We start from the raw sequence: 27,784 nt of genomic DNA, 5'->3' as shown, positions 1-27,784 counted from the left end.
TACAGTTTGACTTAATTAATTTTATTTTATTATAACCCAAATAAATTTCGACCAAAATCAAAATAAGTCAAAAGTAATTAACTTGATAGACTTAATAAGAGGGAATTGCGGACGACTCAATACATCGAATACGTTGAATAACAAGGCTTCGGTTCCGGTTCCGGACAGGGTTCCGGACACGGAGGTATATACGGGTAATAACAAGGGTTTTGGGGTAATGGTTCCTGGCACGGTTCTGGACATGGTTCCGGGCATGGCGGAATGTAATAGCAAGGTTTGGGTTCAGGGCAAGGCTCGGGTTGCGGACATGGTGGGATGCATTGCGGGGTGTAGATGCAAGCGGGGCCCGCGCAGGGCGGGGCGAGCGGCGGGATGCAGATGGTTGGCTGGGGGATGCACGGCTCGCGCTGCTTACAGATGCAGACGGTGTCGCCGTTCCGAGTTGTGTAGCAGCGCCAGGGGGCCGCCGATGCGAGACCGAAAAGAGCTGAAAAAACAACACCTCTTAAAAGTCTTCAACCGTACGTTATTTGAAAAGTGATTCAAACTTTGGCACAATAATGTAACTTTTTTTTATAATTTTCAATGCCAAGTAAAAGGCTAACCAAAGCAATCTACGGAAGGGATTGCTTTAATCTTGTGGTGGCAGTTAGATTACTAGATAAGTGTTATACTCACCCAAGACGAGAAGAGCCGATGAATGCATATTTGCCGACTGTGGCTACTGAAGGAAACTTTCAAGCTTTATACCACAAGTATGCCATAACATGTCACACAATGCGACGCTTCGTCAACCATACATACAACATTATAAAAAAGTTAATGTAACGTTACATGCATTAAGAAAAAATAAAACAAAATTTCGATAAATGGGAAAGTAATTTATGACATATTACTTTTGAAAAAAGATAAGTAAACAATGGACGAACCATTTTGTGGTTCCATTATCTCTCTAGTCTTTAGTAATTTGTTATATACTACGAAGCGATTCCATAAAAAAAATTCAAAAATGCATGAAACTGACGCGCGACAATCACGTGTCTTATCGAAAGTTATTGTCAATTCTATACATTTTAGAAATTCGTTATAGAATCGCTTTGGAGCGAATGCACTTTATATAGACCCGTAGATTCGACTAAAAAGAACTTTCGACTTTTCATAGCGTAGGATAAGATGCTGAATTGTTTCTGAATTATTAACTAAAAGATACCAATTAAATCCTTGTAGGAAGATAAGCGATTAACTTTTGCGAATTAAAACAAAAAATATTTCTACGTATGTATTAGTGACGCCCAAAACTTTTTACACTTTATGACATTGACGAATAAATATTTAGTCTTTCCTTTGCTACCAAAATGCTCCAATGGTTACAAATCAAATACAAATTATGTTTGGTACACCGCAACTAATTAACCGAAAGTATTTCAGTGTTAAACATCTGGCCAGATATATAAATGTTGGATTAGGCACAACAAGATACATCCGGTCAAAGACATGGGGCGACTGACCACACTCGCAGTACTTGGTACGTTTCTCTGAAACCGATTGACATCCATTTCTCTTATTGTTAAGAAGAAATTTCTCAAGTTTATTTTTTAAATCCAAATAACTGATAAACTAATTATATATATTTTTTGTTAGCTTTAATAGCGTCGACTGCGGCGGCGCCGGCGCCACAGTTCCTGGAATACTTCTTGCCGAATCCTTTCACACCGTGTTCCGAGCCATGCTACGAGCCGTGCTACGAACCGTGCTACAAGCCGTGTGAGCCGGAGCCGACGCCCTGCCTCGAGCCCATACCGCCCTGTCCCTGTCCGGAACCCATCCCGCCATGCCCCGAGCCTAACATACCCCGCTGCCCCCTGCCGTGTCCCCCGCAACCCTGGGACCGCTCCTCACCGCCAAGTAAGTATTATAGAAAGAAGGCGAAATTATAATTTTCAGTTTAGCAATAATTTTAATTGTTATTATTTTTCAGCTCCCTGCGGCAATGGACCTATTGGTGTGACTATACCGAAATCGAACATTGGCGATAAATTACGCGCGGCGGGATTCCAGGCTGTTCAGGTACCCGGAGGTACATTTTATATACAGCATCTGCCGCCGTCAATGATCCAGCCACCGCCGATTCTAGTACGACCAAACCCGCTCAGTCCGATCACGCCGCCTTTCATCGTGGTGCAGCCGCCGCAGCAGCCGCCGGTCGTGCCCCCCCAGATAGGCGTGAGACCGGAACCGCTACCGCCCATCACGCCGCCGCCTATCGTCGTGCGCCCACCTCGGCCCTGCCCCATCCAGCCTGAATCGATAGTCGTGCGCCCTCCGCGACCGGGTCCAATCCAGCCCCCAGCGGTCACTGTGACGCAGCCGCAGCCGTCTCCTATCAACCTGCCGCCTATCATTGTGCGTCAGCCGACACAGCCGACTGTGCAGCTGCCGACAATCACTATCCCCACGTCGGCTATCCTTAGGAGCCCACCATGTGCCCCCTGCACGCCCACGCCCTGCATCCCGGAGCCCTGCCCTCCTTGCCCGGGACCATGCCCATACTGCATCAGTGGTTAATGTCCATAAATCGTCCTGCTGTACATACTTACATAAGTTCATATACATCAAATAGCACTTATATAAAGCTGTATTTATGTGCTAGATTATTATGTAATTATGTACCAGTACATTTCCTAGGATCTCTAACGCGACTTTCAGCAAGTTAAAGGACTTGATTATTTTAAACGCCTGCACGAGATTTCGACTGTATTTGTACGTTTGCAAATATTAGCTTAATATTGTATAATATTTCTTGTATATATATTTCTTTAATAAATATGTGTTTATTCTACTATATATGTTTAACTTTACCTTATTTCGTACTCAATAATTGTCCTAGATCTGCTCAGGATTTGATAAAAAAAAGTACTAGAATTAAAAAAAGAAAGATTTTTTTTTCTATAATTAGTCTAAATAATAATCGGATAAAACTAATATATAAATTCCGACCATAAATCTAACTAAAATAATAAATGCGAAAGTTTCGATGAACGGATGGATGGATCTCACTGAAATTTGGCATAGATGTAGAACATATAGCACGTAGGCTATTATACCAGTTTTTTTTATTTCGATTATATATTATTCGACAAATCGATTAAGTATTTAAACTTGCAAATAAAAAATAAGATACAGGATATTTGCTGCTACATTTAATATACCTATTCATCATCATCATCAGCTCACTATACGTCCCCACCGAGGGGAGCGGAGCCTACCCTAAATTAAGAGTGATTAGGCCATAGTCAACCACCTATTATTTATATGAAAATGCTAGGCTATGAAATACGCAACTTTAATAAAAAATAAGTAAAATGAAGGATAAGTATTACTTGGTTAAGTAGTGAAGTTAGGTTCGAATGAAGTTAAGGCTGATTATACCAACTTTTACAAGTTGGTTTTGATTTAAAGATTACCAATCTTTGAAATGTTATATATTTTATTGTTTTACGTAAGAATTGTTTTATAATAAATGTTTAAAAAGATTAATTTTCATTTTATATTGACTTTAATAGATAAAACAAGACATGTACATAAATATTATAAAATACTGATAAACTTACATGAATAGTGTGTCGATTGACCAAAAAAACAATAGCTTTATAGACCAGGCTTAATTATCACCTACCTAACCAGCTTAATAGCCATAGAAAGTGAATGTCAACGAAGAAGTAAGTATACGATCGTATTATATTACGACCCAATCATATTAATTAATTCAAACCGAATTTTAATTTTACCATTAAGCTTTGAATAAAAGAAAGGAAATAATATCCTTCTATAATTTTTACCAATAAATCTTACAAAATAAATTCTCGTGTCACAATGTTAGTTAACATACTCCACCGAAACGGATCGATCTTTATGAAATTTACATGCATATTTTGTAGGTCTGATAATTGGTTATCTATTTATTAATCCCGAGCGGACGGAGTCACAGACGACAGGTTTGAGATATAAAATAAGTCAAATGTTTTCTTATCCTGGACGTTTTAAATAAAAGATCTTTTACTAGAGAATAATGGAGATGAGATGATTGGGTAACAAAAAATAATTCATCATCATCTCCTATTCTAAGTTAAGGGTGATAAGGGTAAAAAATTAATTATTTACTTTCATTCTTTTCTCACCTTTGTTAACATTTAATTTCTTTACGCGCGTAAAAAAAACAAAACATAAAAATCCGTAACTAATTGTATAAAATTTTATCAATGTTTAATTTCTACTATTTTGTACATTACTTATCTTCTGCTTTTATTTGATATGCATTTTGTAAAAATATTTTAGAAGTAAATCAAAAACCGTTGTATGTATTGAAAAATATGAAATATATTAAAAATATCTAATCAAATTTGAACTCTATGCTAACTAAATAAGTATCATGTTTCATTGTAACATTGTATTTATTCTTTTAGCCAAATGTGATATTTTTTTGTATAAAAGTTGCACACAATTTCGTGGAAAATTAGACGACCGCAAGATGGCGCCGGGCTCCATCGTATGGTTATTTGGTAAGATTTGATTTAGTTAATTATTTCAATAGTCCTTCTTTACTACAACTAATTAAACCCAATACTGTTGGTGTCAATACATCCATCATCTTCTTCCGTCCAAAACCAAAGTCAAATACTTTACTTATAATTAGTTAGCTTTCAACAAAAATTATAAGTTAGGGTTGTCAATCGTTTGTTTTCAGCCCTTCTATTGAGCACGGCAAGTTGCCAGCCGCTGCCAGACCCCGAGCCGCAGTATCCCTGCGCAGAGTACCAGCCTTGCGAAACCTGGGAGCCCCCACCATGCGAGCCCTGCCCCCCGCCATGTCCCCCACCTTGTCCCCCGCCCTGCCCTCCGCCTTGCCTTCCGCCCTGCCCTCCGCCCTGCCCTCCGCCCCGTGCCGAAGATGAGGTCGTTCAGATCGGACCATGCAACCCTTGCGACCGCCCAGTCAACTATATGTATGGACAGGCACCCCCAGGTTAGTATACCTTGCGTAGAATGGATTGGCGATCAGCAGATCTTTTGTTCACTTCCGTAAAATATACTCTGGGTGCATCTGTGTTGTTACAAGTCTCAGAAGCTTGTAGTTAATAAATCTGTACACCTGATGCTTATTTTTTTCAGGGTCAATCATTATCAGGCCTGGCCAAGTCCGGTTTAGGCCGCGGCAGCCGATCACGGTGAAGCCTGGCCCTATCCAGTTGCCGCCGCCGGCCGTGGTGTGGGTGAAACCTGCGCCCGTTCAGCCCGAGACCCCCGCTCCGATTACCGTACGTCCGCCGCCCGTGCAGCCACCCACACCCGCGCCTATCACAGTCCGGCCACAGCCCGTCACCCCGCCTAGACCTGCGCCCATCGTTGTCAGACCAGCCCCGGTGCCTGTACCAAAACCAGCGCCTATTAAGGTATATATTAACCCAATTAAGATAAGAGACAATTCATTGACTTGTAAAAGCTTAAAGGACTCAAAACAACCAGCAAGTTTATTTTAACGTGTTAAGGATTGTTTTGTTTACTCCAGGTACAACCGCAACCAGTGCAGCCACCAGAACCTGAGCTACTAGTTGTAAAGCCACCAAGGATCAGCGTACCGGGACTGCCCGTCGTCTGCTTCCAGCCCAACCCTCCATCTTGCTTCAGGACATCAGGCAGCGCGCTTATCTCCCTCTACCAGCAGCGACAGCCGTGCCTAGAACCAATACCGCCGTGTCCCATGGAAACAATTCCACCATGTCCTACACCCATTAATCCGTGCCAAAACCCCATACCACCTTGCGCGTAATGTGAAACGATTATGTCATCTTTGGGTGTATAATAATATATAGTATATATATTTACATATAGTAATTAAGCTAAGTTTGCAAAATGTTTGTAGTCAGTCGAAATAAAGTGCAGGCATGTTACTATTGTGCAAATCAATTACTTTGTTTTTCTTGTTTATACTACCTAAGTTTAAAACTAAAAAAACAGCTTAAAAATGTATGTTCTGGTAAAGCTAAGGGTCAGGTTAGGAGATAAAAAAATATATATTCAAATAGATATAATTTATTGGGCCAAAAATAAAATTATTACATATATTTTCCAGTGTCAAAACTAAACTTTTTTTTCTACAAACGAGCATGTTTCTAATGAAGATTTTGATAAATTCAATGTTAAATGAATACACGGTGTTGATGTTAAAACAGAATATAGATCTTTGACAAAATTTATATTAGAAACCTGCAAGTTTGGGGTTTTTTTTATTTGCTCATGATTTTAAAAAGTCAATTCTATATTACATAGGAATTGCAATGAAGTGATTATATTGAGATTCTGCGTTGTTTTGTAATTTATGACTTTGTAATGCCAAGGGTTGTCGTACACTCAAACTTACGAGCGTGTTGGTGTTATCACTCGACGAATGGTAAGAAGAGTGGCTATTTATAAAAAAGGAACTCCCGCCGCTCCCAGGCCCATGCCCAGTCCATTCAGAGGCATTCCGAGTGGTAAACCACCTAGAGGCAAGCCTCCAAGAGGTAAACCACCCAGAGGCAGGCCTCCGAGAGGAAGGCCGCCTAAAGGCAATCCCCCGAGAGGCATGCCACATGGACTCAAACCAATATTAGGTGTACTTTCACAGACAGTAGAAGAGCCTAAACCGTTGATCATCGGTAAACCAGTGTAAGGATAGCCCAACGCGCCATAATTCAACATGTTAGGGACATTCTCACATACAGTTGTAGATCCGACATTAGGGACGCCGAGAGGCAGGCCTAAAGGCAGACCGATCGGGTAGTTACCCCACTGGTTTAGTAAGTTGAGTCCTCCCAATCCTCCAAGGCCTATGTTAGGGGTGCTTTCGCACACGGTGGCAGAGTTTAGAGCTGGGTAAGGCAGGCTGTAGGGACCGAGCCCGCCGTAGAGAGGGAGACCACAGCCATAGTACGGATAAATGTTGGGTGTAGATTCGCATACTGTGGTGGCGCCACCTAGCGGCACGCCAGGCATATTCTGTGCAGACTCGCACACTGTCGTCTGACCCAATGGGTTGCAATACGCGGAGTACGCCAACGCTGAAAGTAGTTGGAGATTTTAAGGTTGATGAATAAATTAAGACAAATTTTAAATAGAATTAATAATATTATGCCAATTTTAATTTACAATTTGTTGATTTAGTAATAGTTCTAAACTACTTACCAACGAACAATACACAAGTGATGGTATTCATGTTAGTTTTTTTCAGGTTCAGGTTTGACTTCTGACTGTCTGTAACATACTGTATTTGAACCCCCTATATATACGAAAAATATTAATTTCATTGTATACAATTGTGACATTGACACGGTTCACGGCTTTCATGAATTAATCAAAAAAAATCTTATCTTTATAATTAATCCAGATTGTTTTAAAAACTATTTTTCAGTATCTTCTATGAAAAAGTAATTAAAAAAGTTGTGTTTTATAAAATGGAACAGTAGACGAGTAGCTGCAGCACAAAAAGATCTACGGTTCCTATTCCTAGTCTGTAAATTAGAGGGTCGACCGATATGGTTGTCATACGTTATAGATTCGAATGTTTGGATGGATGCATGTTTGTTTGAAGATATCTCCAGAACGGCTGTATGGATCTCACTGAAATTTGGCATTGATGTAGAACATAGTTTGGAAAAACACATAGGCTACTATTTAAGTTTTTTTTTTTAAATTCATGCAGACCAAGTTGCGGGCGACAGTTAGTTATGTTAAAATAAACACGCCATTATCATTATGATTTTGTTTCCTTCGTACGTAATCTTTAGATTTTGTCATATCTGCCTATCTCATTTTGAATTCAAAGTATGAACGCTTTCTCAATCAATTCTATAGAGCTATGTTTTTCTTGGGATAATTCTCTACATGTCATGGTAGTTTTAATCGATTATATTTTCTGTCAACATTACCGCACGTGATGAGTTCATGCGTTGTAAGAAAAAAATATGTTCGTCGCGCTACCGTCGTTTGTTACAAAACAAATGAACACCAAATCATAATTAATATTTTAAACTAAACTTACCTTATGAGATATTGCGATGTATTCAGTAAACTTCAAACTCAGACGTACACAATCAAAGGACTTAATCACACTGAATTTTATTTTTGTGAGTCGCTGTGTAGACTCTTTATTAACCACCTTTTTTATTAATTTTTATAACACAATTTAGTTTATTTAAATTACTGTGTATTCTATTTGAGGTTTAAAGCTGGCAAAAATTAAAGAAGAATAAAAGATAAAAGGAAGAAGATTTCAGAGAACGAAAGTTTCATCAGCAAGATGAATTTCTTTAATCCAACTTTGCTTTTATTTCTTGGTAAGAGATTTGTTTTTATATTAACTATTTTTAATTGCTTATTCTTTATGTGAATCAAGTTGGAAAATTGCAATTATTTGACTTATTAATTAATCTTAATATTGTTTTTATTCCAATTCACACGAATGTGGCGACATCTATACCACACTTTCACGTAAACAGGTATATTGCTGTACGCAGCCATGTTTACTAACAGCCAGGTCATTCTCGCTCCCGCTGGACGTCAAACCTGTCCGCAAAGCGGTATGATCCGCTTGCAGAACCAACCTCATTATCCAATGAAGGTTGTAGTCGCGTTGGATCAGTTAACCTCAGACAAAAGCAGCAATGGTACGTATTTTAATCGATATAGTTAATTTCTACCTACTTATAGACATTCTCTACTAATATTTGGATATGTTAAGGCTAAATATTATAGCTTATAGTTATAGGTCATAGCTAATAGGTTTTAAAACGTTAATTCAGTTAATGATGTACAGCTCCCCCAGCCGATGCAATCTCTCAAGCGTCGCGCTGCCGGCCCGAAGCGAGCCGCATCTTCACCAAGCTGTTTAGCATCCCTGGTGCCGTCGCTGACTCATTCCTTAGTGGAGAGATAATGTTTTAAATAGCAATAAATGATGTTTTTCACCTAATTTGTTCTTACTTCGATTACTGAATACCAGTTTCAGTTTACTATTTGTAAGTAGAAAGTAAGACGATTAGGGAATTTTTAAAATAACTTTTTATAAGTAAGTTTTAGAGTTAATAGAATTTAAGTTTTGCAAAATAATTCAGAAAGAAACAATCAAATTCTTTTCTCATTGTTATATTAACATAGACTAACATTTTATAATTGTTTTGAATATTGATATTGATTTGACGAGTATTAATAACGGTTAATGCCGCACATCGTAAAGTCTCCGTTAGTGATGATTTAATTAACAAATATACGCTAAGCGTCTCCCTTAGTTAACGGTACTGAGTGCGGCATATCTCACTTTCCTGATAAAGCATTTTTAAAAGCGCTAGCACCGGCTTGCAGTGCCTCTAGGAATCTCGGGGCTTCTGTGGTAAGGGTTTTGGTAAACTCCTCGAAGTTCTGCTGCTGTTGAGTGGCCAGTTTAGTGAGACCCTCTTTGAACGTATCAATATTAATGTTTTTAGGGTCTGAAACGTCTTTGAATACATCCCGCGCTTTTTCTTCGGTTACTTTTACGCCGTCTATTATTTTTGCTATAAGTAAAATGAGTTTGATAAATCGTAGTGGTAATATTCTTAGCTTTTAAGCGCTTATCCTGGTTGGACTGTATGACAACCCGGTGCATCGATCGTAAGTAACCCGAAGGATAATGAATATCTTACTAATATTATAAATGCTTATGTTTGAAAATATCTCGAGAACGGCTGTACGGATCTCGCTGAAATTTGGCATAGATGTAGAACATCGTAACACATAGGCTTCTGATTTTTTTAATGTCGCGCAGACGGAGTCGCGGGTGACAGCTAGTATATAATAGATTAGTAAATCTTACCATCTTTCATCCACTGTATGACACCGTCTACGGAATTTTTACCGGCTTTTATGAGTTTTTCAAATTGCGGCTCCATTTTTAATGCGAAGTACAAAGCGAATAGAATGAGAAGAAGGGAACAAGTGAAACAGGTAATTTTGATTATTTTATATAACTTTTATAATAATGTTAGTCGATGTTATTATTTATTGACGTTATGTCACGATGACTTATCAAGTATGTCGACTTACGAGATTTATTTACGTTTTTAAACATTTTATTTTAAAGAAATTCTTGTTAATTTTCCACGGAAATAAAGTTTTTTATTTATATTATTGAATTTATATTTTATGTTATTAAATAGATGTAGCTATAACCAAATGAATAAAAAAAAATATTTCCTGCCAATGTTCTCTTTTCTTCTCTTCCTATAACTTCCTTTCACTGATTCAAGAGTTCTTTATCCTAAAGGTCTATCATGATTTTTTTTTATTTTAAAATATCAGCAGATTTTTATAAATTTACTAACATTCCTTGTACCATTCCAACTAAGCTCTTAGCTTGTGCTAGGATATGGTTTACGACAATAGTCGAATGGCAGGATTCCAACGCCCGACCTTATGATCGGATATCCGTACCCTTAACCATTAGGCTATTGGCGCTTGTTATTCAAAATATTCAAAAATGTTAAAATTTATATGAAATTTGTCGTACTTTACGCCCTATAAAGGCTTTTTACGAACCTTACTACTTACTAATATTATAAATGAGAATGTTTAGATGGATGTTTGTTTGTTGGTATCTCCAGCACAACTGAACGGGTTTCGATGAAATTAGGCATATAGAACATAGTCTGGTTGAACACATAGGCTATTGTTTTTTTTAAATTCCGCTCGGATGGAGTAACAGGTGACCTACTCTGATAAGAATTTTGTCTACGACATAACGAATGACTAGCAAACGTTAACGTTAGGTACTTTTAGACATAATTGGTAACAATCCTTTGGCGCGAATGACGTGTTTTCATTACAAAGTCAAGTGTCAGAATGATTAGTGAGGGGACATAAGCGTCGACATTTTAGTAAGGCTAGTGTTGCCCCAGTACAACGGCATAGTGTCGGAATTTCTTCCAAACAGTTCCGAGATTTTTCTGTTGATTTTTTTTTAATAAAAAAAGCAAAATTATCGACTTAATTCTTTTTTATTTCAGATTATTTCAATACAAAAATATAATACTCAGAAATTACAAATTACGTTTGATTGTAACTAGGCTTTATAAAAAAGCAAGCCTAAACATTTATAACAAGTTAGGTTAAAATATATCTAACCGGGGATTTGGCGAAACACTTGTATATTGCTATCTCTATTTTCCCAAGCAGTGTGAGAGAGATAGATATACTTTGTAAGGGTGTTTTGAAAGAAGAGACTGGTTATCAAAGATGGCGTCTCTAATAGTCGCGAGGCAATTCTTTATTCAAGTTACTTAAATTCACATTTGCATTATATTACTAGTTATATAAATATATATTATTTGAAAAAAAAAACAAAATTTTTAACTTGATGGCAACATTTATATATTATTTTAAGAATATTGCATTAAAAATATTATATTTGGTTTATTATTGTGATTTAGTAATTTAACTGAGACATGGCAACCCCAAACTTCATTTTGAGAACTAATTTCAGTATTATACTAAAATAAATCATGTCAGACAGCGTCTATAGCTTTTAGCTCCTAAAAATATATTTATACACAAAAAAATATATAAAAAAACACAATAAAATATCTAAAACTCAACCAACGCAATACCATCTCAATCTATATACAATGACACAATCAATAAGGATGACGTCACCCCGATTATATACAATTCAATGTAGTCAGACAAACTTATCCGGCCCAGTGACAATCACTATTATCACGGCTTTTTCTACTTTGATAGAAATATGACGTATATAAAGCTACAAAGATTTTGAAACGCCTTAATGTAAATGGCAGATGGTCACCGGGTCAAATAACCTTATCCATCTATATACGTTTAATTCGAGATGCCTTGACATATGTCAAACATAACGCGCGAAACTATAACTAATTGATTTCTGAGATGTATTAAACATATCCCTGTCTTTGACAAAACAGAGAAAAAAATATATTTTAAAAGGGGATTTTGGTCTTAGAAACCCACTGTAAATCGTTAGCTTCGTATCTTTAGAATACGTGAAATCAGATGTTGCGAATGTTTTACTAAAGAAAGATGGCGCTCTTTCCAAGATAACAAAATGGCGGGTCGAGAGATATAAAAAGAAATGGGTTACTTTTTTCGTATGCTAGCCAATTTATACTAATATTATAAACGGAAGTTTGTTTAAACGCGCTAATCATAGGAACTCCTGGTCCGATTTGAAAAATACTTTTTTTGTCGGATGGTCCATTTATAGAAAAAGGTTTAAGGCTATATAACATTATGCTGCGACTTATAGTTTTTTTTAATTCCGCGCGGACGGAGTCGCGGGCGACAGCTAGTTTAAAATAAATTTGCTTATCATTTCTCTGGATATAAAGTGTCTTATTTTCCATCGTTGCTATAGTTTTATTTTGAAAAATATTTAATTCAATTTTAATTTGATATGTTAGGAAGCTCAATGAAATTCAACAAAGACTTTAAAAACTTTTATCTCTTCACTATTCACTTTTCTAACCGTGTTTTCACCACCGAAAAAATTATAAGATATCGTCATCTCTTTCATTCTGTATGAAAAAGAAAGAGATAGCATACCGCCATTTCTTTCATTCTGTATGAGAAAGAAAGAGATAAATATATTTTTGAATGGGTGATACGGCACGGAAAAACACGGTTACTCATGACAAAGATCATGGAATGTCTTGCCTTGTTTTTAAATATACAGTCAAGCCGGGATAAACGAGGATCCGAGGGATCGTGATATTTTTTCTCGCTTATAAAGGTTTCTCGCTCATGGAAGTTTCTCGGACACTTACTTTATAGGTTTGACTTTATTGATTTTTTCTTTCTTAAAATCTTACAAAGAAAAATGTTATTATAAAGATAAAAATGTATAGAAAACATAGAAATAGTAAATAAACAAAAAACTAACTTATATCTATATTAAAAAGTATATACAGGGATGAATGGATTGGTACCACTGGTCAATTAAAAAAAAATATTTAAAAAATCCAAAAATGATTCTGTGAATTATTTAAAATACATAAAAATATATATATTAGCTTTTCATCAATATTTTGTGACAATAGCATGATTTTATAAGAACATATTAAAAACATATTACAATATTCTGATAATATATAACACATAATTATATCTTTTAACATAAATAGCTTCATTTTTTACTTCATTTGTTCTATAATAAAGTTAAAAGAAAAAAAAATTGTACCTCGCCTTATTGCGGAAAAATATGGAACTAAATTTAATTATTAAAAAACGATGTTATCAAGACGATTGAAGCGCCATCTTACTAAATTTTTAATAGTCCTTTTTAGGCAACAATAGGCATATTCTATATTTTTTCCTCAATCATTTAAAAGATATCTATAATAAAGAGCTAATTTCAAGTATCAATTGAGCATTAATTTCAACTATAGTTGATTAACTCATTCCAAAGTATTAAGATTAGTCAGTCGTAGTATCAACCGTTAAGGCTCGGCTGTTCTCGTGTCGGGTGCTTCGGTATGAAAGAGACGGTCAGCATGTCGTCCTCTTCTTGCAACAGACATCCGTCGTTACTTTTACTTCGGTTAAATAACCTATGGATAATAAAAATAATTATAAGTAAAATTGTAGATAATAAAACTTCACTGCTGTGATACTTGTATTAATATACAGTCGAACTTGGATACACGAGAACCCTCTATAAGCGAGAGTCAGGCTTCTTCGGACAACCTCCGAGAAACCGAGAAACTCTGATAAAAGGGATATCACTATAACAGGGAAAATATCGGTATCCCTTAGGCTCTCGCTTATCCAGGTTGAACTATATTCTGAAACCACCTTAAAGATATCACTGATTTAAGACAAAGATATATAATTCGCTACCAACATTACAAAAAAATAAAGCATTGATATATTATGCTATATATGTATAAATATAATAAATACATAAATATCATAATATATGTATATACAAAAGCTAATGGAACAAAAACTTAAGACACACAGATGGACGTATGGTTCACACAAACACACATCCAAATATCCATACAAATAATTTCATACACACATTCTTTTTGTAATGTAACATATATGTAAAAACCCACCCTACACAAAAAATCCCTACTTTACCATACCAAAAGACCATATCCCATACACACAACGACATTCAGGACCATCCACCGTCACACACACGCAAAATAATACCAGTCAACTACACCTGCAGGTCACTTCCAGGCCGGCCGCTTGTCCCCGCTTCGTGCCCCACAACAACAAGGATTAATTACATACAGACAGTGCTAAGATATTGTGCCATATCAGCGATTCCCAAACTTTAAACTAGACCACTTTCTAAAATTTTACTAGTTATGAACCCCTGGATTGATGATCCCATGGGGTCTAAATAGATCACTTTGGGAATCACTGTGCGATGATACAACTTAACTTGAATATACATACGAAGGAATACAAAATTATTTTTTGTATTTATTTGTCGTATACTCGCGTCGCTAGATGTCGCTTATATTACGCTAAGATGAATATAGTTAAAAGATCTAGATAAAATGTGAATTACATTAAGTTTGTGAAAGAACTATTATCTTTTAGCGTGTAGATGTGCAGTGATAAGGGATTTTCCAAAAAAAAATCACGAAAAATCACAAAAAATCACAAGGAGGGTAGGAAGTGGGGGCGAAATATGTTATTTGTTATACTAACTTGGCGAGTGGCGATGCGGCGCGGTCTGTCTGCAGGCGCTCGTCCAGACCGCGGTGTACTGACACAGTCTGCAGCTCCTCGCACTGCAGCGACTGCAGGTACTCCGCTGTCCGCAGCTGATCAACTGACGACTTCTTGAACCTGCAATATTTGTGTTTTTCTGATAAAAACAAAATAAAACTCGAACTCAAAGCGTCAATAGCCTAATGGTTAAGGTTGCGGATTTCCGATCGTATTCTCGGAGGCACTAAATGTGTTGAAATAAAAAAAATCCTTACGTCTTGAGTAGTAGACTGGAGCAGACCACAGACACGGAACTCATCGCCATCGCAGCTGATGCCATCCAGGGCTGCCAACATTACAATATTATCAATAATTACCCACTAGGGGGCGCTACATGTGCATCAAATTTACACCTAGAATATAACAGATTTACATCTAGAATATAATACAATAGTTCTACCTGTAACTGCAGACCGTATAACGCGAACGCTCCGCTCGCGAGCGGAATGCCGAGCAGATTGTACACGCTCGCGAACACAAAGTTAAGTCGAATTCGTCGTACTGTACTGCGCGATAACTCCAAACACGCCACCACGTCTAAAAGATCATTCTGGAAGATAAACAACATACCATTAAAATACAATTTTAATCATACTAATATTATAAATGTGGAACTTTGGGTGGATGAATGTATGGAAGATTATTACTACTGGCTAACAACAGAACGGTTAATCTGACAGACTGACAGGTCACAATAACATACTTATGAAAAACTAACTGTCGCTCGCAACTCCGTCCGCGCGTAATTGAAAAAAAAAACTTAATTAGTAGTGTAGCATTCGTTGCGCTATATTTGTCTCGTTCACGTACCGACACGTGTTGCCGGCTCAAAGGTCTGATATCGACTGACGTCCCCTCTCTCCGGCAAGTACTTTTGGCGTGTACGCTCGAGACAAACAACACTACGTTCATGCATACACTACAAGTAGCATATGTGTTCTTCCAGACTATGTCCTACATATATGCCAAATTTCAACGAGATCCATTCAATTGTTCTGGAGATACATTCTAACCAACATACATCCATCCATACATACATATATTCGCATTTATAATATTAGTAGGATTGACAAGTATATCAGAATATCTTACCCGCATTAGTACGAGGTCTGCTGCCTCAACGGCAACGTCAGTACCACTGGCGATGGCGATACCCACATCAGCCTGCGCAAGCGCCGGCGAGTCGTTCACACCGTCACCTACCTGGACACAAAACAAACATAAGAACATTCAAAATATAACTATAATGTTTAATAATGACAAATCATCATCCTCATCAGCATACGTCCCCACTGAGGGGCTCGGAATCTTCCCTAAGTTAAGGGTGACTAGGCCATAGAATCCTGGCCAAGTGCGTGTTGACTTTACGCATATCTTTGAATTTGTGCAGATATGTGCAGGTTACATCCGATGTTTTCCTTCATTATAGGAGCCTCGGATAAATGTACTAAAATATAATATAATAATGACAAATATGTTTCTAAACAAGACTTAGAAAAAAAAATTTGAGGTAAAAAATATTAGTTGATTGAAAATCACTTACCATAGCTACTTTCTGTCCTTGCTCTTGTAATTTTTGTATTTTGGCAACCTTATGCGATGGCAGTACTTCAGCGTACACCTTATTGATTCCCACCTAATATAAAAAAAACATCACATCATTACATTTGTACATACATATCCAGCATATATATATATATATATATATATATATATATATATATATATATATATGTGTACGTTAGTGTTGCGTATGAGTGCGTACCATACACACATGTGTACGTACGAAATTACCTCTGTTTACGTACACTTAAAAAGTGTGTGTGGGTGTGTAGTACTTGCCTGTCGTGCGATAGCGAGCGCAGTCTTCCTGTTGTCGCCGGTGAGTAGGCAGACCTGCAGACCCATACGCTTCAGCCAGTACACCGCCAGGTGCGCCTCCGGCTTCACCTCGTCCGCCACACCGATAGTACACACCAGTTGCTCTGTTACACAAGACAAACTCTCACTATATTGATATCCCTCTCATTCTCTAAGAAAAAATAGAGACAACAGTATTTTTATGCATGTGTGTGGGCAACACAAGGAAAAGTTAATACAAAGAAATAAATACATCTTGTATAGGTCTTACTAAATGGTAAACAGTACATTTTGAATGAGATGCGTTGATCTACAGTACAGAAGATAGACAGAGATAGAATGATAGATAAAGACAAGTGAGAAAAAAAGAAATGACAGCAGTTATTGTTTATATCAACGAGCCTGGACATCGATTATCACAAGGACCATTAAAAAGAAAAGAATCCGAGATAGAGAGAGATAGACAGATAACAAAAGCAATGTGAGTGAAAGAGTCATGTATACCATTGATAGCTGCGAGGACAGCGGTGCGGCCGAGCAGCTCGTCGTGCCGCAGCTGTTCCTGCACGCGCGCCGGCACGGGCACGCCGTTACGCGACATCCACTCCCGGTTGCCTATCAGCACTACTTGTTCGCTGCCAGACTCCTGGTAATAATATACATTACTAACCGTGAGTTTCTGAGACTAAAATGTCCATTAAAACATATTGCTCTCTTATCTCTGTTTTATCAAAGATTATGACAGGGATGTCATTATGTTATAATACATACAGATATTTTGGTGTCAAAAACCCACCGTTTGAGTTTGTAGTAAATCAACAGACAATAGATGCTCATATTTTTTTTGTTTTTTTTTTTATATCATAAGATGGCAAACGAGCGAGCGGCCACCTGAAATCGCTGAAATAGCGAAGTGACCGTTGCCCATAGACATACGCAATTGCATATGCGTTGCCTACCTTTCATCGACAGATCGATTTTGAGTCTAATTTCTTTATATTTTAGATATAAACTTGCCTGTTGGTCAGCGGGCGGAACTATAAGAGCGTGCAGTCGCGCGGCCGCCTGTGCCGAGCTGAGCGCCGCGTCCCCCGCACCTGCCACCAGCTCCACAGGCACCCCGCACACCTGCAGCGTGTCTCCTGGCCTGGAAGATATACATCATACATTTTTAACAATCACTGACTTAAAATCCTTGTATCTAAAACTCATCTGATTGTTGACAATGTCTATGAAAGATTTCACACAAGACAATCTGTTATTTATCATCATGAAAGAAAAAAAGCTGAGCTAAATTTTTATCAATAAATTACTGGTTTACAATCTTAATCTTACTTAAAATATTAAAGCGAATGTTTGGATGGATGGATGTTTGTTTGAAGGTATCTCCAGAACGACTGCATGGATTTCGATTAAATTTGGCATACATGTAGAACATTTTAGTTCCGGCGAACGTTGACGGGGGCAACTACTAGTTGTGAGTACTAACTTGGCAGCATTGATGGCGTCACGCAGCTGCTGCGGCGGCTGCACGCCGGGGCGCAGACGCACGCGCGCACGCAGCCCGCAACCCGGCGCAGCTGCGAACCCGCTGCACGACGCCGCACGGACCTCACCCAGCGCTGACCCGCACCACCGCACTATCGCTATACATACAAATATTATAAACAATAAGTCACTTGAAAGTGTAAGACAGTAACACGTCTTAGTATACTTCTCTCTCCCTCATTCCCTCTCTCCTCCTCTCTATCTCTCAAACATTGCAGAAATAGAACCTAATTGTCATTTTACCTATGTTTTCTACTATGAGAAAACAATAAATTAATAAATAAACGCAGTTTTACTGGTCTATTTCCTAAAATTAAAAGATTGATTTAAAATTTTGATACAGCGCCATCTTTCGCAAAATGTAATACAGTTTAGTAAAACTGTTTCGACTTACCGGACGCTACAGGATGTTCAGAGTTGAGTTCGGCGGTGTGCAGACAGGCGAGGATGTCGGGCAGGCTGGCCGGCTCGCCCGTCAGCAGCGACACCTTCGCCACGCTCGTCTTGCCGCGAGTTATTGTACCAGTCTTGTCAAATATCACAGTCTTCACCTAACATATAAAAATTCACTTTACTACTTCGCACAGTCATCTTAAATGATGAAGAAAATTCATTGATTGAGGACATCTCAAAAAATCTAAAGTAAAGAAAAAAAAATCTAAATGTCTATATGATGAGTAAGGAGATGATAAAAAGTTCTTTGTGTACATACCCGTATATTTTAACATCCTATATGTTTTGGACACCTGTATATTTAAAAACGTACCTTATGTGCATTTTCCAGTGGTTCAGCTCCTTTAATGAGCAGTCCCAGCTTCGCGCCAACGCCGGTGGCCACCATGACAGCAGTAGGCGTGGCCAGACCCAGCGCGCACGGGCACGCGATAGCGAGCACGCTCAGCGCGAAGTGGAACGCGCTCTGCACGATCAGCTCCCATCGTGTACCGTCTCTATAGATCTCCTACGAGTAAAAGAGATGGTGTAAATTGTAGAACGATTTTACAACTGCAGTATCACCCTTAGTGACGAATGAGTTACATAGGGCAGTTGTTGGTATCTATTCTTTTATTTTTTTTTGATTTAGTACTTTACAATGGTAATAGAATTTTAATTTTATTACATATCAAAATCTCTGTATAAACATATCGTCGTACTTTCATTATCTTTGACAAAACAGATATGACAATATTTTTTCAAGAGAGATTTCGGTCTCAGAAACCCACTGGTAATATTTAAATAATATTACGGTGTAAACATTATGGTAATAATAATTTCTAACGCTATTTATAAGTAGACTAGGTATCGCCCGCGAGGCCGTCCGGGCGGATATAAAAAAAAAACTTAATTAGTAGCTCATGTGTTCTTCCAGACTATATTTAACGTCTATGCCAAATTTCAGCTGGATCCGATCATTCCAGAGATACCTTCAAACAAACATCTATCCATCCATCCAGACATTCGTACTTATAATATTAATAGGATTAAGGATAGAATAAAAAAATCTACTTACAGGTGTAATAGCTTTTATCCTTTCTATATCTAGCGCACCGCTTATTATCCAGCAAATTAATGTCAATATTGACAGGAACACAACCATTGGCACGAAATATCTGTCAAAAATACAATGTCATAAACAACAAATAAAAAAATCCTACAAAATGTATCTTTCTATTGAAATAATTGAAGTATAATTAAACGTAATTTTATTTCTATCTCTAGGTATTAAACATAATATGTATTAAATTACTGCAATGGGAAGGGATTGGCTCCTGAACCATAACCTAGTTCAAGAGCCAAGGCAACCAAAATATATAAGAGTGTTCCAATTAAGCTTATATTTATTAACTAGTTGTCAGCCGCAACTCCTTTCGCGCGGAATTGACAAATCTATACCAAATTTCTAGATCAATACCATAGTAGATACCTTCAAACAAACATCCATCTAAACATTCGCATTAATAATATTAGTAAGGAGAAATAAGTTACATATCTTTTGGCGTAAACCAAAATTTACACAAAAAAATATTTAATTTACATTAAATAAGGGTCTTGACAGACAGAGAGACAGACAACAAAGTGATTCTATAAGGGTTCCGTTTTTTTTCCTATGAGGTACGGAACCCTAAAAAAATTGCCAAAAGATGCCAAAGATGATACTCCTAGAAAGGATATTTTGAATGTAGAAACGCAAGAAAAAATAAGTTTAAATTAATCTCTATTACCCGGCGATGGTGTCAGCGAGGCGTTGTACTGGCGCCTTGCTGGCCTGCGCGTCCTCCACCAGGCGTACGATCTGCGCCAGCGTGCTCGCCTCCCCCGTGTGCGTAGCGCGCACCAGCAGCGCGCCGTGCTGGTTTATACTGCCACCGATCACTAGAGAATCTAAACATATGGAAATATACTGATAAATGCACTTATATAATAAAAAAAACAACATGTAGTACTCGATATTAGAGTTGGCACGTCGTGAAACGGAGCTAGTCTTACCTCACGTGCCAACTGACGGTTAATTCTTAATTTATCCAAAACTGTAATTTAAATGCAAAACCTAGACCTTTTTTAAATAATTGACTATGTAAAGTGAATTATATATTTTACACAATGCGCTATTGTCAATTTAAGACAAAGATTTTTGGATTGACTAGCGATCGCCCGAGACTCGGTCCGCGGAGAATTAAAAAAAATATTAATAGCCTATGTTTTTTCTTCAGACTATGTTCTACATCTACGTAAAATTTCAACGAAATCCATACAGCCATTCTGGAGATACATTCTAACAAACATCCATCCATCCATAATTATAATATTAGTAGGATATAAAAATTAATTATGTTATAATAATGAATGTAATTCGTTAGTTACCTTTAGACTTCGCTACGGGCATAGATTCTCCGGTGATGAGTGACTCATCACACGTACTCTGTCCAGATATCACCTTGCCGTCCACTGGTACCTTGGCACCGGGGACCACCTGTTGGAAATAACACTTTTAGTAGATAAAAATATATAATGAAGCAAGAATTATTATACCCTATACCTCATCTTAATAATATTATAAATGCGAATGTTTAAATGGATGGATGTTTGTTACAAGGTATCTCCAGAAAGGCTGAACGGATCGGGCAGAAATTTGACATAGATGAAGAACATAATCTGGAAGAAAACATAGGCTACTAATTTGCTTTTTTCTTATTAATTCCGCACGAACGGAGTCGCGCTCGACAGCTAGTGACAGAGTAAACTTCCTTTATAAGAAAAAAAGGGGAAAGAACTAGAATCTTGCACATATCATCAGGAACGCAACTTCCGATGAAACGAAACGCGGAACTTCCACTTCTTTCTTTTTCTGTGCGGTCGTAAAACAGCTATTCTTCAGCTAATGCTACAAAATAATTGTTTATGGCTTACTTTAAGTATATCCCCTCTCTCCACCAGATCAATAGGTATACTCTTCTCAGCCAGCTCGTTGCCATCGCGATCCACCGTCACCAGCACAGCTTCAGTCGCCTTCAGAGACAGCAGCTTTGATAGTGCTTCTGATGTTTTGCCCTTTGAATAAACATTTATATTACGACTCCGTAGTACTCGAGTTAGTCACCAATCGTGGGTGACCAAAATCTCTGTATATAACTATGGTCATCTCTTTCTTTGACAAAACAGAGATAATGTTTTAAACGGAGATTTTGGTTTAAGAAACCCACGATAAGGAAGTTTTAGTGTAGGTTTACAAAGATACTAATTAAAATTATCATATTTGGTAATTATAAGAAAAATAATTACAGTTTAAATAATGAAAATATCCCTTATCTTGCAAGAAAAGGTTAGTTAAAAAGTATTTGTACATTTTTTCCGCATGAACGAAGACGGGAGCAATGGCTAGTGATCAATAAATACCAAAAACTTTGAATTAAAAAATCAATTTTACCTTAGCAATATTCTCCAGCCACCTTCCTAAAGACACGAAAACCAATAACATTGGTGGTGTGTCAAAAAATGTCAACGGACTCGTGTCTTTCTGTAGTGACATTGATGCTATCACCACTGCCAGGGAGTAGAAATAACTGTGTACAAAGGAATCATTATTAGTCATGATCAGTCATGTAAAATCACGTGCAATCAAAAAAATACTTCACACATGACTAGTGTCACTAGTCTACAGCAAATTCCTGTATAAGTATTTACAAATATCTTGACGGCTCGAGGTCAACTGAGCGCCCCAATATTAGGTGTTCCGTGTAACAAGTAAAATATTTCAAGCCCCAAAAATATTTGACAACCTCTATACGAAATATATTGCCATTTCTGTTCCTCCACTTAAATTCCTAAGAACACTTACTAAAATATGATATATATAACAAGAATAAATACATTTTTAACACATTTGGTGTAAAATACCTTTAAATAGGTAAATAATGATAAAATGTACACAATTTGTTCAAACGTACCTTATAGTTGTAGTCATTGAGATTAATACATCCATATTAGGACTGCCGTGACGTAACGCCTTGTACGCCTGCTTGTAGAAATGCCAACCGCCGATAAACTGAAAACATAGGCACTTACTAAGCTCGACCAAATCTCCACTAACACCAGGTGGGAACGTGGTCAAGCGCTGGCTTTTCAAACGTAAAAAAAACTGTCACATAAATAAAAAAACACACATATTACCAATCTGCGGGTCTAGACAATGTGACTTTTTCGCTCCGAAACGATTCCATAACGAATTTCAAAAATGTATAGAACTGGCAATAACTTTCGATAAGTCACGTGATTGTCGCGCATCAGTTCCATATATTTTTGAAGTTCGCTATGGAATCGCTTCGAAGCGAATGCACATCGCCTCGCTGGTTAGCAATACCCGTACATACAACTTACCTGTACAGGTGTAGCTAACAGCATCATAATAAGGTTCTCCAAGCTGAGGCCGGGCAGCACACAGCACATGTCGCGCGCACTATGCTGCGGCATCGTCGCCATGAAGTAAGTCATCGCTATCATACAAGGACCTCCGAATACTAAGGATACTAGGAACGCATTACGCCATTTTCTTATTTCTTCTCTGAAAGTAACAGTAGGACACAATTGCAATAAAATGTAGGAAAACCAAAAACCGTTAAAGATTTATTACATGGTTAGAGATAACTCCAACCGTGCAATGAATCTGAAGTGTGTAATGTTGACTATGCAAAGTGTGTAAACGTGACTGTGTGAAGTGTGAAGTGTGTAAACGTGACTGTGTGAAGTGTGTAAATGTGACGGTGTAACTTACTTGTGCTCGAGATAGTCAGTAGCACCGCGGCTGTTAGTACTGGCGACCGACGCCTCGAAGCCTAAACTATTGATAGCTTCGCATATCGTACGAGGTCCGATCATTTCTGTGTCGTATTTTATTTTTCCTCTGTAAACAAAAATTAAGAAAGTTATGTAAAATACCTACAATATGACAGCAGTAAATAACAAACTTATATAGTATAAATTTAATTAAAATTAGTCAAAATTAAATAGTACTCACTTGGAGGTAGTCAAGGCGACGGCGCATGACGCGACGCCGCTTAATTTAAGTACAGTCTTTTCTATTTTGCTGACGCACGACGCACACGTCATACCTTTTATCTGTGGACAGTAATTTTTTTTTAATACAAATTATATGCTACACCCAATATGAATACATTTGATTACGGCTTGAATATACTGCACCAAATTTGTACACAGTGAGAGTAACATTTGTACAAACTCGAATTATATTGAGTCAGATCTGTACACAGTTGGAGTACATACATTTAAAACTAGCTCCCTCTGTCCACAGCCGTCGCCGTCACTGAGCACATCAGCGGGGAAGCCGAGCGCGGTGATGGACTGAGCTATGTCAGGTGCCGATACTTTGCGAGGCTCATACCGCACCTCCGCCTTCGCAGCTAGTAATGCTATTACTACTGATTGCACGCCTGTGTACAAATTAAAAAAAATAATATCATTATCATGAACCCGCCCTTTTCAAAGGAAAGTACAGTATATATAGTTCTCCATACATCTCTACTAGACGTCATATCTGAATTAATCCCTTTGTTACGCATATCCTCATACTATCCATTCATATTTTTTTTCTCTTACTTAACTTTTGTAAACATCCACATTCAAATTGGCAATATGTCAAGCGAAAACGTTATACTATAATAATTTATAAGTGTACGCCAACGGGTGTACGTGTAATTACACAGTTAAAGTAAATTTTGAGAAAAAGTGTATAAAATCACAAATTTCAACCAAAGGGTTAGGATCAGTAATAATATAATGTGATATAAAGAAATTCCTAGTAATTACCATATATTTTAGAACAATGCTTCTCAATAGCGGCAACACACGAGGCGCACGTCATCCCGCGCACTTCTAACGTGCAGCGTGACGTCTGCTCCGCCATGCCCGCCTCGCCTGTCTCCCCCTACGTACAGTACATGTACAATATCACACTAAACTTCAAACTGAAGTCATTACACATTTATACACACACTAGCTGTTGCCCGTGACACCGTCCGCGCTAAGTTAGAGAAAACTTAATTACTAATTTTAGACAATATTAGTTAGAATCCTTTGGTGCTTTCTTTACAAAGTTAAGTGTCAGAATAATTAGTGAGAGGACATAAACGTCGACATTTTAGTAAGGCTAGTGTTGCGCTAGTACACCGGCACACTGTCGGATTTTATCCCTAACACTAATTAAGCATAGCTAAATGCGATCATTCTGTAGATAGCTAACAAACATACATCCATCAATCCGTACATATAAACATTCGTATTTATAATATTAGTACAATTTAAAAAAAAACATTTCACTGTTAGGAAACGATTCTATCTTCGGGTGACAAAGGCTTAATTCCGCGCCGGACGAAGTCTGGGGCAACTGCTAGTTTTATGAAACAACATGGTTAAATGTTCTGACATGGTTTTTGAATACTCGTGTTTTTAAATAGTATACATACATTGAGATGTGTCTTGGAAGCATTATTTGCTCTGACCGCGTCCCCTGATGCTTCGTTACTTTTATTTTGTGACGATGATTCTGTAATATTTATTTAAAATAATTTAAGATTAATTAATAGGGATATAAAAGAAATCTTCAAAGTGTGAAAGAGAGAGTAGACGTCATATAAAAAGACCCAAACATACATGATAAGGTCTTTTCTACTGGGAAAGGACTGGATTTGTCAATTTCAAGCAAGCTAGCAATTGTCAAGCACTTGACTTGCAATCTGCAGGTCCTGGGTTCGAATCCCGCCATGTACCAATGTGATTATCGATTTTCGATTTACATATGTACATTTATCCGACGTTCTTACGGTGAAGGAAAACATCGTGATGCAACCTGCACATATCTGAGAAGAAAAAAGAAGAGTGGTTGACTACGACCTAGTCACCCTTAACTTAGTTTGGGCTCATCGGTGGGGGCGTACAGTGAGCTGATGATGAAGAAGAGAGAAAAATCTTGATTTGCTGTTAATGCGATGATGAAGAGTATGTATTCACCTGAGTAAGGTTGACCATCGACTGTGAGTATGGTGACGTCAAATCCAAGGTCATAAATCGCGTCAGAGACGTGTTGCGGTGTGATGACGTCACGCAACACGCGCACGCGCGCCACGCCCTCCGCCAGACTGACACACGCCTGCCGCACTCCCGACATCTCGTGTAGACGACCTGAAACATACGAATAAACTTTAAATATGGCAACAATATAAAGAAAAATTGATTAACCATGAGTTTCTGAGACCAGAAATTATGTACAAAACTTGTCGTCATTATAAACTTCAAACTTTGACAAAACAGAGATTAGCAATATATTTTAAATGGGGATTGTGGTCTCAGAAACCCACGGTTATAGATGATGTATGTATAGAAAACCGATTTAAAAATTTTGTACTTGTAATATTATTAATTGCCGTGAAAACGCACTGCCGAAACATATTGTTATCTCTGTTTTCTCAAAGGCAATGAGCGAGATGACTGTCTTTATAAGAATGTTTAGACATTGGAAACACAGTTAGTCAAGAAACAACAATAAAACATATGTAAAAACAAAACACGATGTCCGTGAAATTGCAGCGCGGCATCAATTACATGTTTCTAATTTTCCATGAACAAGACGCAAACACATCGACTTTGTTTACTAATTATGTGCTTGCTACACATATATTAACAGTAGTATAGTAGATTCGGGAGGCTTAGTGAAAGCAAAAATTTAGGCGATAGAGATTGATATGTGATCTCGGATCTCGCTGAAATTTGGCATAGACGTAGAACATAGTCTGGAAGAACACATAGGCTACTAATTAGGTTTTTCAATTCCGCACGGACGGTGTCGCAGGCGATCGCTAGTCTGGTTATAATATAAGACGTAATACCTTCTATAGTATTGACGCAGGACTGACAAGTCATGCCGACAACGGACAGCACGAGGTTGCTCTCCGCGGACCCCGACATGTCTATCAACACATCCGTCGGGATCTCTTTAGGTAACAGATTTCTAAAACAAAAAAAAACAAATTAGAACTGCTATAAACTAAGATCCGTTTATCGGAGTTACCTTATTGGTTCTCATTTTAAATGCAATTAAAAAGTAATGTGAATTGAACATACTTTGTTTCGTCGTCAACGACGTCGGTGGGCGCCTCGAAACCCATGTCCTCTATGTGGGAGCGAATCGCCTCCAGCGAGCACACGTGAGGGTCATAGCGGAAGTAACCGGCGTGCTCAGACAGTTCCACCTAGAATAAAAACATTTCTTAATAATAATCAGTCGCAACCTACAAGGCTGCCAACTGGGAGCGCGAAAATAGCGAACTGAACACAGTGCTCGTTTGCCCCCTTCTGTTATTATTAAATAGTTACCTTCGCGTCCTCAACGCCGGGCAGCTCTCGCACAGATGTCTCAATGCTGCGCACGCAGGACTGACAAGTCATGCCATTGATGGCCACTCGCACCGCCACCAGCTCTTGCCCCGGCTCGCTGGCAACAAAAAATAACACATTAGTTTCATTAAAAAATAACGGCGAAGAATCGTGAGCTGCATGAATCTGCGAATATGTGTGCGCTTATCAAAGCAATCCATAGTTGTGACAGCGCGGTTGACTAAACCGCAGACTCTCCCAATTTTGGGTAGACACTCTAGGGAACATAGGAGACAAAATAACATTGTAAATACTAAAGCAATCCGGGATATTTAGTTGTAAAATGACTCAGTGAAATAGTTTATATAAACACGAAGTCAAATACATAGATAAACTCGGTTTGAGTTTTCCAAAGTAAAGTTGTATTTATCGATTGAACGAAATGTCGTAAGCGTTATTCAGTAGCTTATCGGTGTGTGATAAAAATATATAAATATCATATGACCCCAAGTTACATTCGATATACAGAAAGTTAAGCATTTAAAAAAATAAAAAGAATAAGTCGATGTCCTTTGCTCAAATTTTCAACACAAAAAAAATATTAATATGTAGTTAAAATACGTAAATAACATGAACTTTTTGGTCGTCGTCGAATTAAAAAAAA

At 37.8% G+C, this 27,784-nt stretch overlaps 6 protein-coding genes and 1 long non-coding RNA gene across 12 annotated transcripts in view; 3 read left to right on the top strand and 4 right to left on the bottom strand.

Moving 5' to 3' along the window:
• Nucleotides 1-765, bottom strand: LOC106124219 (sperm mitochondrial-associated cysteine-rich protein-like). The gene is made up of 2 exons (XM_013320686.1): nt 679-765; nt 1-487 (listed from the first exon to the last, which is right to left on the bottom strand). The coding sequence occupies exons 1-2, from the start codon at nt 704-706 to the stop codon at nt 117-119; spliced, it is 399 nt and encodes a 132-aa protein (XP_013176140.1). The 5' UTR covers nt 707-765; the 3' UTR covers nt 1-116.
• A 665-nt stretch (nt 766-1,430) lies between these two features.
• LOC106124185 (vegetative cell wall protein gp1) lies at nt 1,431-2,772 on the top strand. The gene is made up of 3 exons (XM_013320655.1): nt 1,431-1,525; nt 1,642-1,905; nt 1,979-2,772. Exons 1-3 carry the CDS (start codon nt 1,495-1,497, stop codon nt 2,563-2,565), a joined length of 882 nt encoding a protein of 293 aa, XP_013176109.1. The 5' UTR covers nt 1,431-1,494; the 3' UTR covers nt 2,566-2,772.
• A 1,731-nt stretch (nt 2,773-4,503) lies between these two features.
• On the top strand, nt 4,504-5,964 carry LOC106124186 (vegetative cell wall protein gp1). The gene is made up of 4 exons (XM_013320656.1): nt 4,504-4,559; nt 4,745-5,023; nt 5,170-5,450; nt 5,567-5,964. Exons 1-4 carry the CDS (start codon nt 4,529-4,531, stop codon nt 5,825-5,827), a joined length of 852 nt encoding a protein of 283 aa, XP_013176110.1. The 5' UTR covers nt 4,504-4,528; the 3' UTR covers nt 5,828-5,964.
• A 501-nt stretch (nt 5,965-6,465) lies between these two features.
• On the bottom strand, nt 6,466-7,296 carry LOC106123860 (elastin-like). Its single transcript, XM_013320269.1, has 2 exons — nt 7,222-7,296; nt 6,466-7,097 (listed from the first exon to the last, which is right to left on the bottom strand). The coding sequence occupies exons 1-2, from the start codon at nt 7,250-7,252 to the stop codon at nt 6,466-6,468; spliced, it is 663 nt and encodes a 220-aa protein (XP_013175723.1). The 5' UTR covers nt 7,253-7,296.
• A 779-nt stretch (nt 7,297-8,075) lies between these two features.
• On the top strand, nt 8,076-8,996 carry LOC106124229 (uncharacterized). The gene is made up of 4 exons (XR_001228196.1): nt 8,076-8,162; nt 8,265-8,372; nt 8,535-8,702; nt 8,852-8,996. It is a non-coding gene; the product is annotated as an uncharacterized LOC106124229 (long non-coding RNA).
• A 168-nt stretch (nt 8,997-9,164) lies between these two features.
• On the bottom strand, nt 9,165-10,076 carry LOC106124203 (uncharacterized). Its single transcript, XM_013320674.1, has 2 exons — nt 9,887-10,076; nt 9,165-9,587 (listed from the first exon to the last, which is right to left on the bottom strand). The coding sequence occupies exons 1-2, from the start codon at nt 9,960-9,962 to the stop codon at nt 9,349-9,351; spliced, it is 315 nt and encodes a 104-aa protein (XP_013176128.1). The 5' UTR covers nt 9,963-10,076; the 3' UTR covers nt 9,165-9,348.
• A 3,119-nt stretch (nt 10,077-13,195) lies between these two features.
• Nucleotides 13,196-27,784, bottom strand: part of ATP7 (copper-transporting ATPase 1) — a 35,501-nt gene continuing 20,912 nt past the window's right edge. For all 6 annotated transcript variants that reach the window (XM_013321361.1, XM_013321357.1, XM_013321360.1 and 3 more), the window contains 28 exons: nt 27,121-27,238; nt 26,869-26,996; nt 26,634-26,755; nt 25,759-25,929; nt 25,215-25,294; nt 24,559-24,676; nt 24,016-24,182; nt 23,750-23,850; nt 23,507-23,635; nt 23,113-23,296; nt 22,683-22,780; nt 22,163-22,298; nt 21,646-21,786; nt 21,100-21,208; nt 20,460-20,619; nt 19,748-19,847; nt 19,004-19,198; nt 18,632-18,788; nt 18,179-18,335; nt 17,707-17,836; nt 17,194-17,335; nt 16,672-16,814; nt 16,373-16,465; nt 15,922-16,032; nt 15,230-15,379; nt 15,045-15,115; nt 14,767-14,907; nt 13,196-13,646 (listed from right to left, as the gene is read on the bottom strand). In XM_013321361.1, the coding sequence (XP_013176815.1) occupies nt 13,529-13,646; nt 14,767-14,907; nt 15,045-15,115; nt 15,230-15,379; nt 15,922-16,032; nt 16,373-16,465; nt 16,672-16,814; nt 17,194-17,335; nt 17,707-17,836; nt 18,179-18,335; nt 18,632-18,788; nt 19,004-19,198; nt 19,748-19,847; nt 20,460-20,619; nt 21,100-21,208; nt 21,646-21,786; nt 22,163-22,298; nt 22,683-22,780; nt 23,113-23,296; nt 23,507-23,635; nt 23,750-23,850; nt 24,016-24,182; nt 24,559-24,676; nt 25,215-25,294; nt 25,759-25,929; nt 26,634-26,755; nt 26,869-26,996; nt 27,121-27,238 (3,670 nt within the window). In that variant the 3' untranslated portion in view covers nt 13,196-13,528. The remainder of the gene's footprint in view (nt 13,647-14,766; nt 14,908-15,044; nt 15,116-15,229; nt 15,380-15,921; nt 16,033-16,372; nt 16,466-16,671; nt 16,815-17,193; nt 17,336-17,706; nt 17,837-18,178; nt 18,336-18,631; nt 18,789-19,003; nt 19,199-19,747; nt 19,848-20,459; nt 20,620-21,099; nt 21,209-21,645; nt 21,787-22,162; nt 22,299-22,682; nt 22,781-23,112; nt 23,297-23,506; nt 23,636-23,749; nt 23,851-24,015; nt 24,183-24,558; nt 24,677-25,214; nt 25,295-25,758; nt 25,930-26,633; nt 26,756-26,868; nt 26,997-27,120; nt 27,239-27,784) is intronic.

Source organism: Papilio xuthus, unplaced genomic scaffold, assembly GCF_000836235.2.
Source record: "Papilio xuthus unplaced genomic scaffold, Pxut_1.1 DF825946.1, whole genome shotgun sequence".
NCBI classification, from domain to species: Eukaryota; Metazoa; Arthropoda; class Insecta; order Lepidoptera; family Papilionidae; genus Papilio; species Papilio xuthus.
Note: the sequence above shows the minus strand (reverse complement) of the source record. Positions and strands in the feature narration are given on the sequence as shown.

Bases quoted from the DNA above. Each gene is read 5' to 3' on its own strand.
- LOC106124219 (XM_013320686.1), bottom strand. From the start codon at position 706: ATGCATTCATCGGCTCTTCTCGTCTTGG. The intron at 488-678 runs GTGAGTATAACA...TTGTTTTTTCAG, and splicing joins ATCGGCTCTTCTCGTCTTGG to CTCTTTTCGGTCTCGCATCG.
- LOC106124185 (XM_013320655.1), top strand. From the start codon at position 1,495: ATGGGGCGACTGACCACACTCGCAGTACTTG. The intron at 1,526-1,641 runs GTACGTTTCTCT...ATTTTTTGTTAG, and splicing joins GACCACACTCGCAGTACTTG to CTTTAATAGCGTCGACTGCG. The intron at 1,906-1,978 runs GTAAGTATTATA...ATTATTTTTCAG, and splicing joins GGACCGCTCCTCACCGCCAA to CTCCCTGCGGCAATGGACCT.
- LOC106124186 (XM_013320656.1), top strand. From the start codon at position 4,529: ATGGCGCCGGGCTCCATCGTATGGTTATTTG. The intron at 4,560-4,744 runs GTAAGATTTGAT...GTTTGTTTTCAG, and splicing joins CTCCATCGTATGGTTATTTG to CCCTTCTATTGAGCACGGCA. The intron at 5,024-5,169 runs GTTAGTATACCT...TATTTTTTTCAG, and splicing joins GTATGGACAGGCACCCCCAG to GGTCAATCATTATCAGGCCT.
- LOC106123860 (XM_013320269.1), bottom strand. From the start codon at position 7,252: ATGAATACCATCACTTGTGTATTGTTCGTTG. The intron at 7,098-7,221 runs GTAAGTAGTTTA...AACTACTTTCAG, and splicing joins CACTTGTGTATTGTTCGTTG to CGTTGGCGTACTCCGCGTAT.
- LOC106124203 (XM_013320674.1), bottom strand. From the start codon at position 9,962: ATGGAGCCGCAATTTGAAAAACTCATAAAAGCCGGTAAAAATTCCGTA. The intron at 9,588-9,886 runs GTAAGATTTACT...TTTTACTTATAG, and splicing joins CATACAGTGGATGAAAGATG to CAAAAATAATAGACGGCGTA.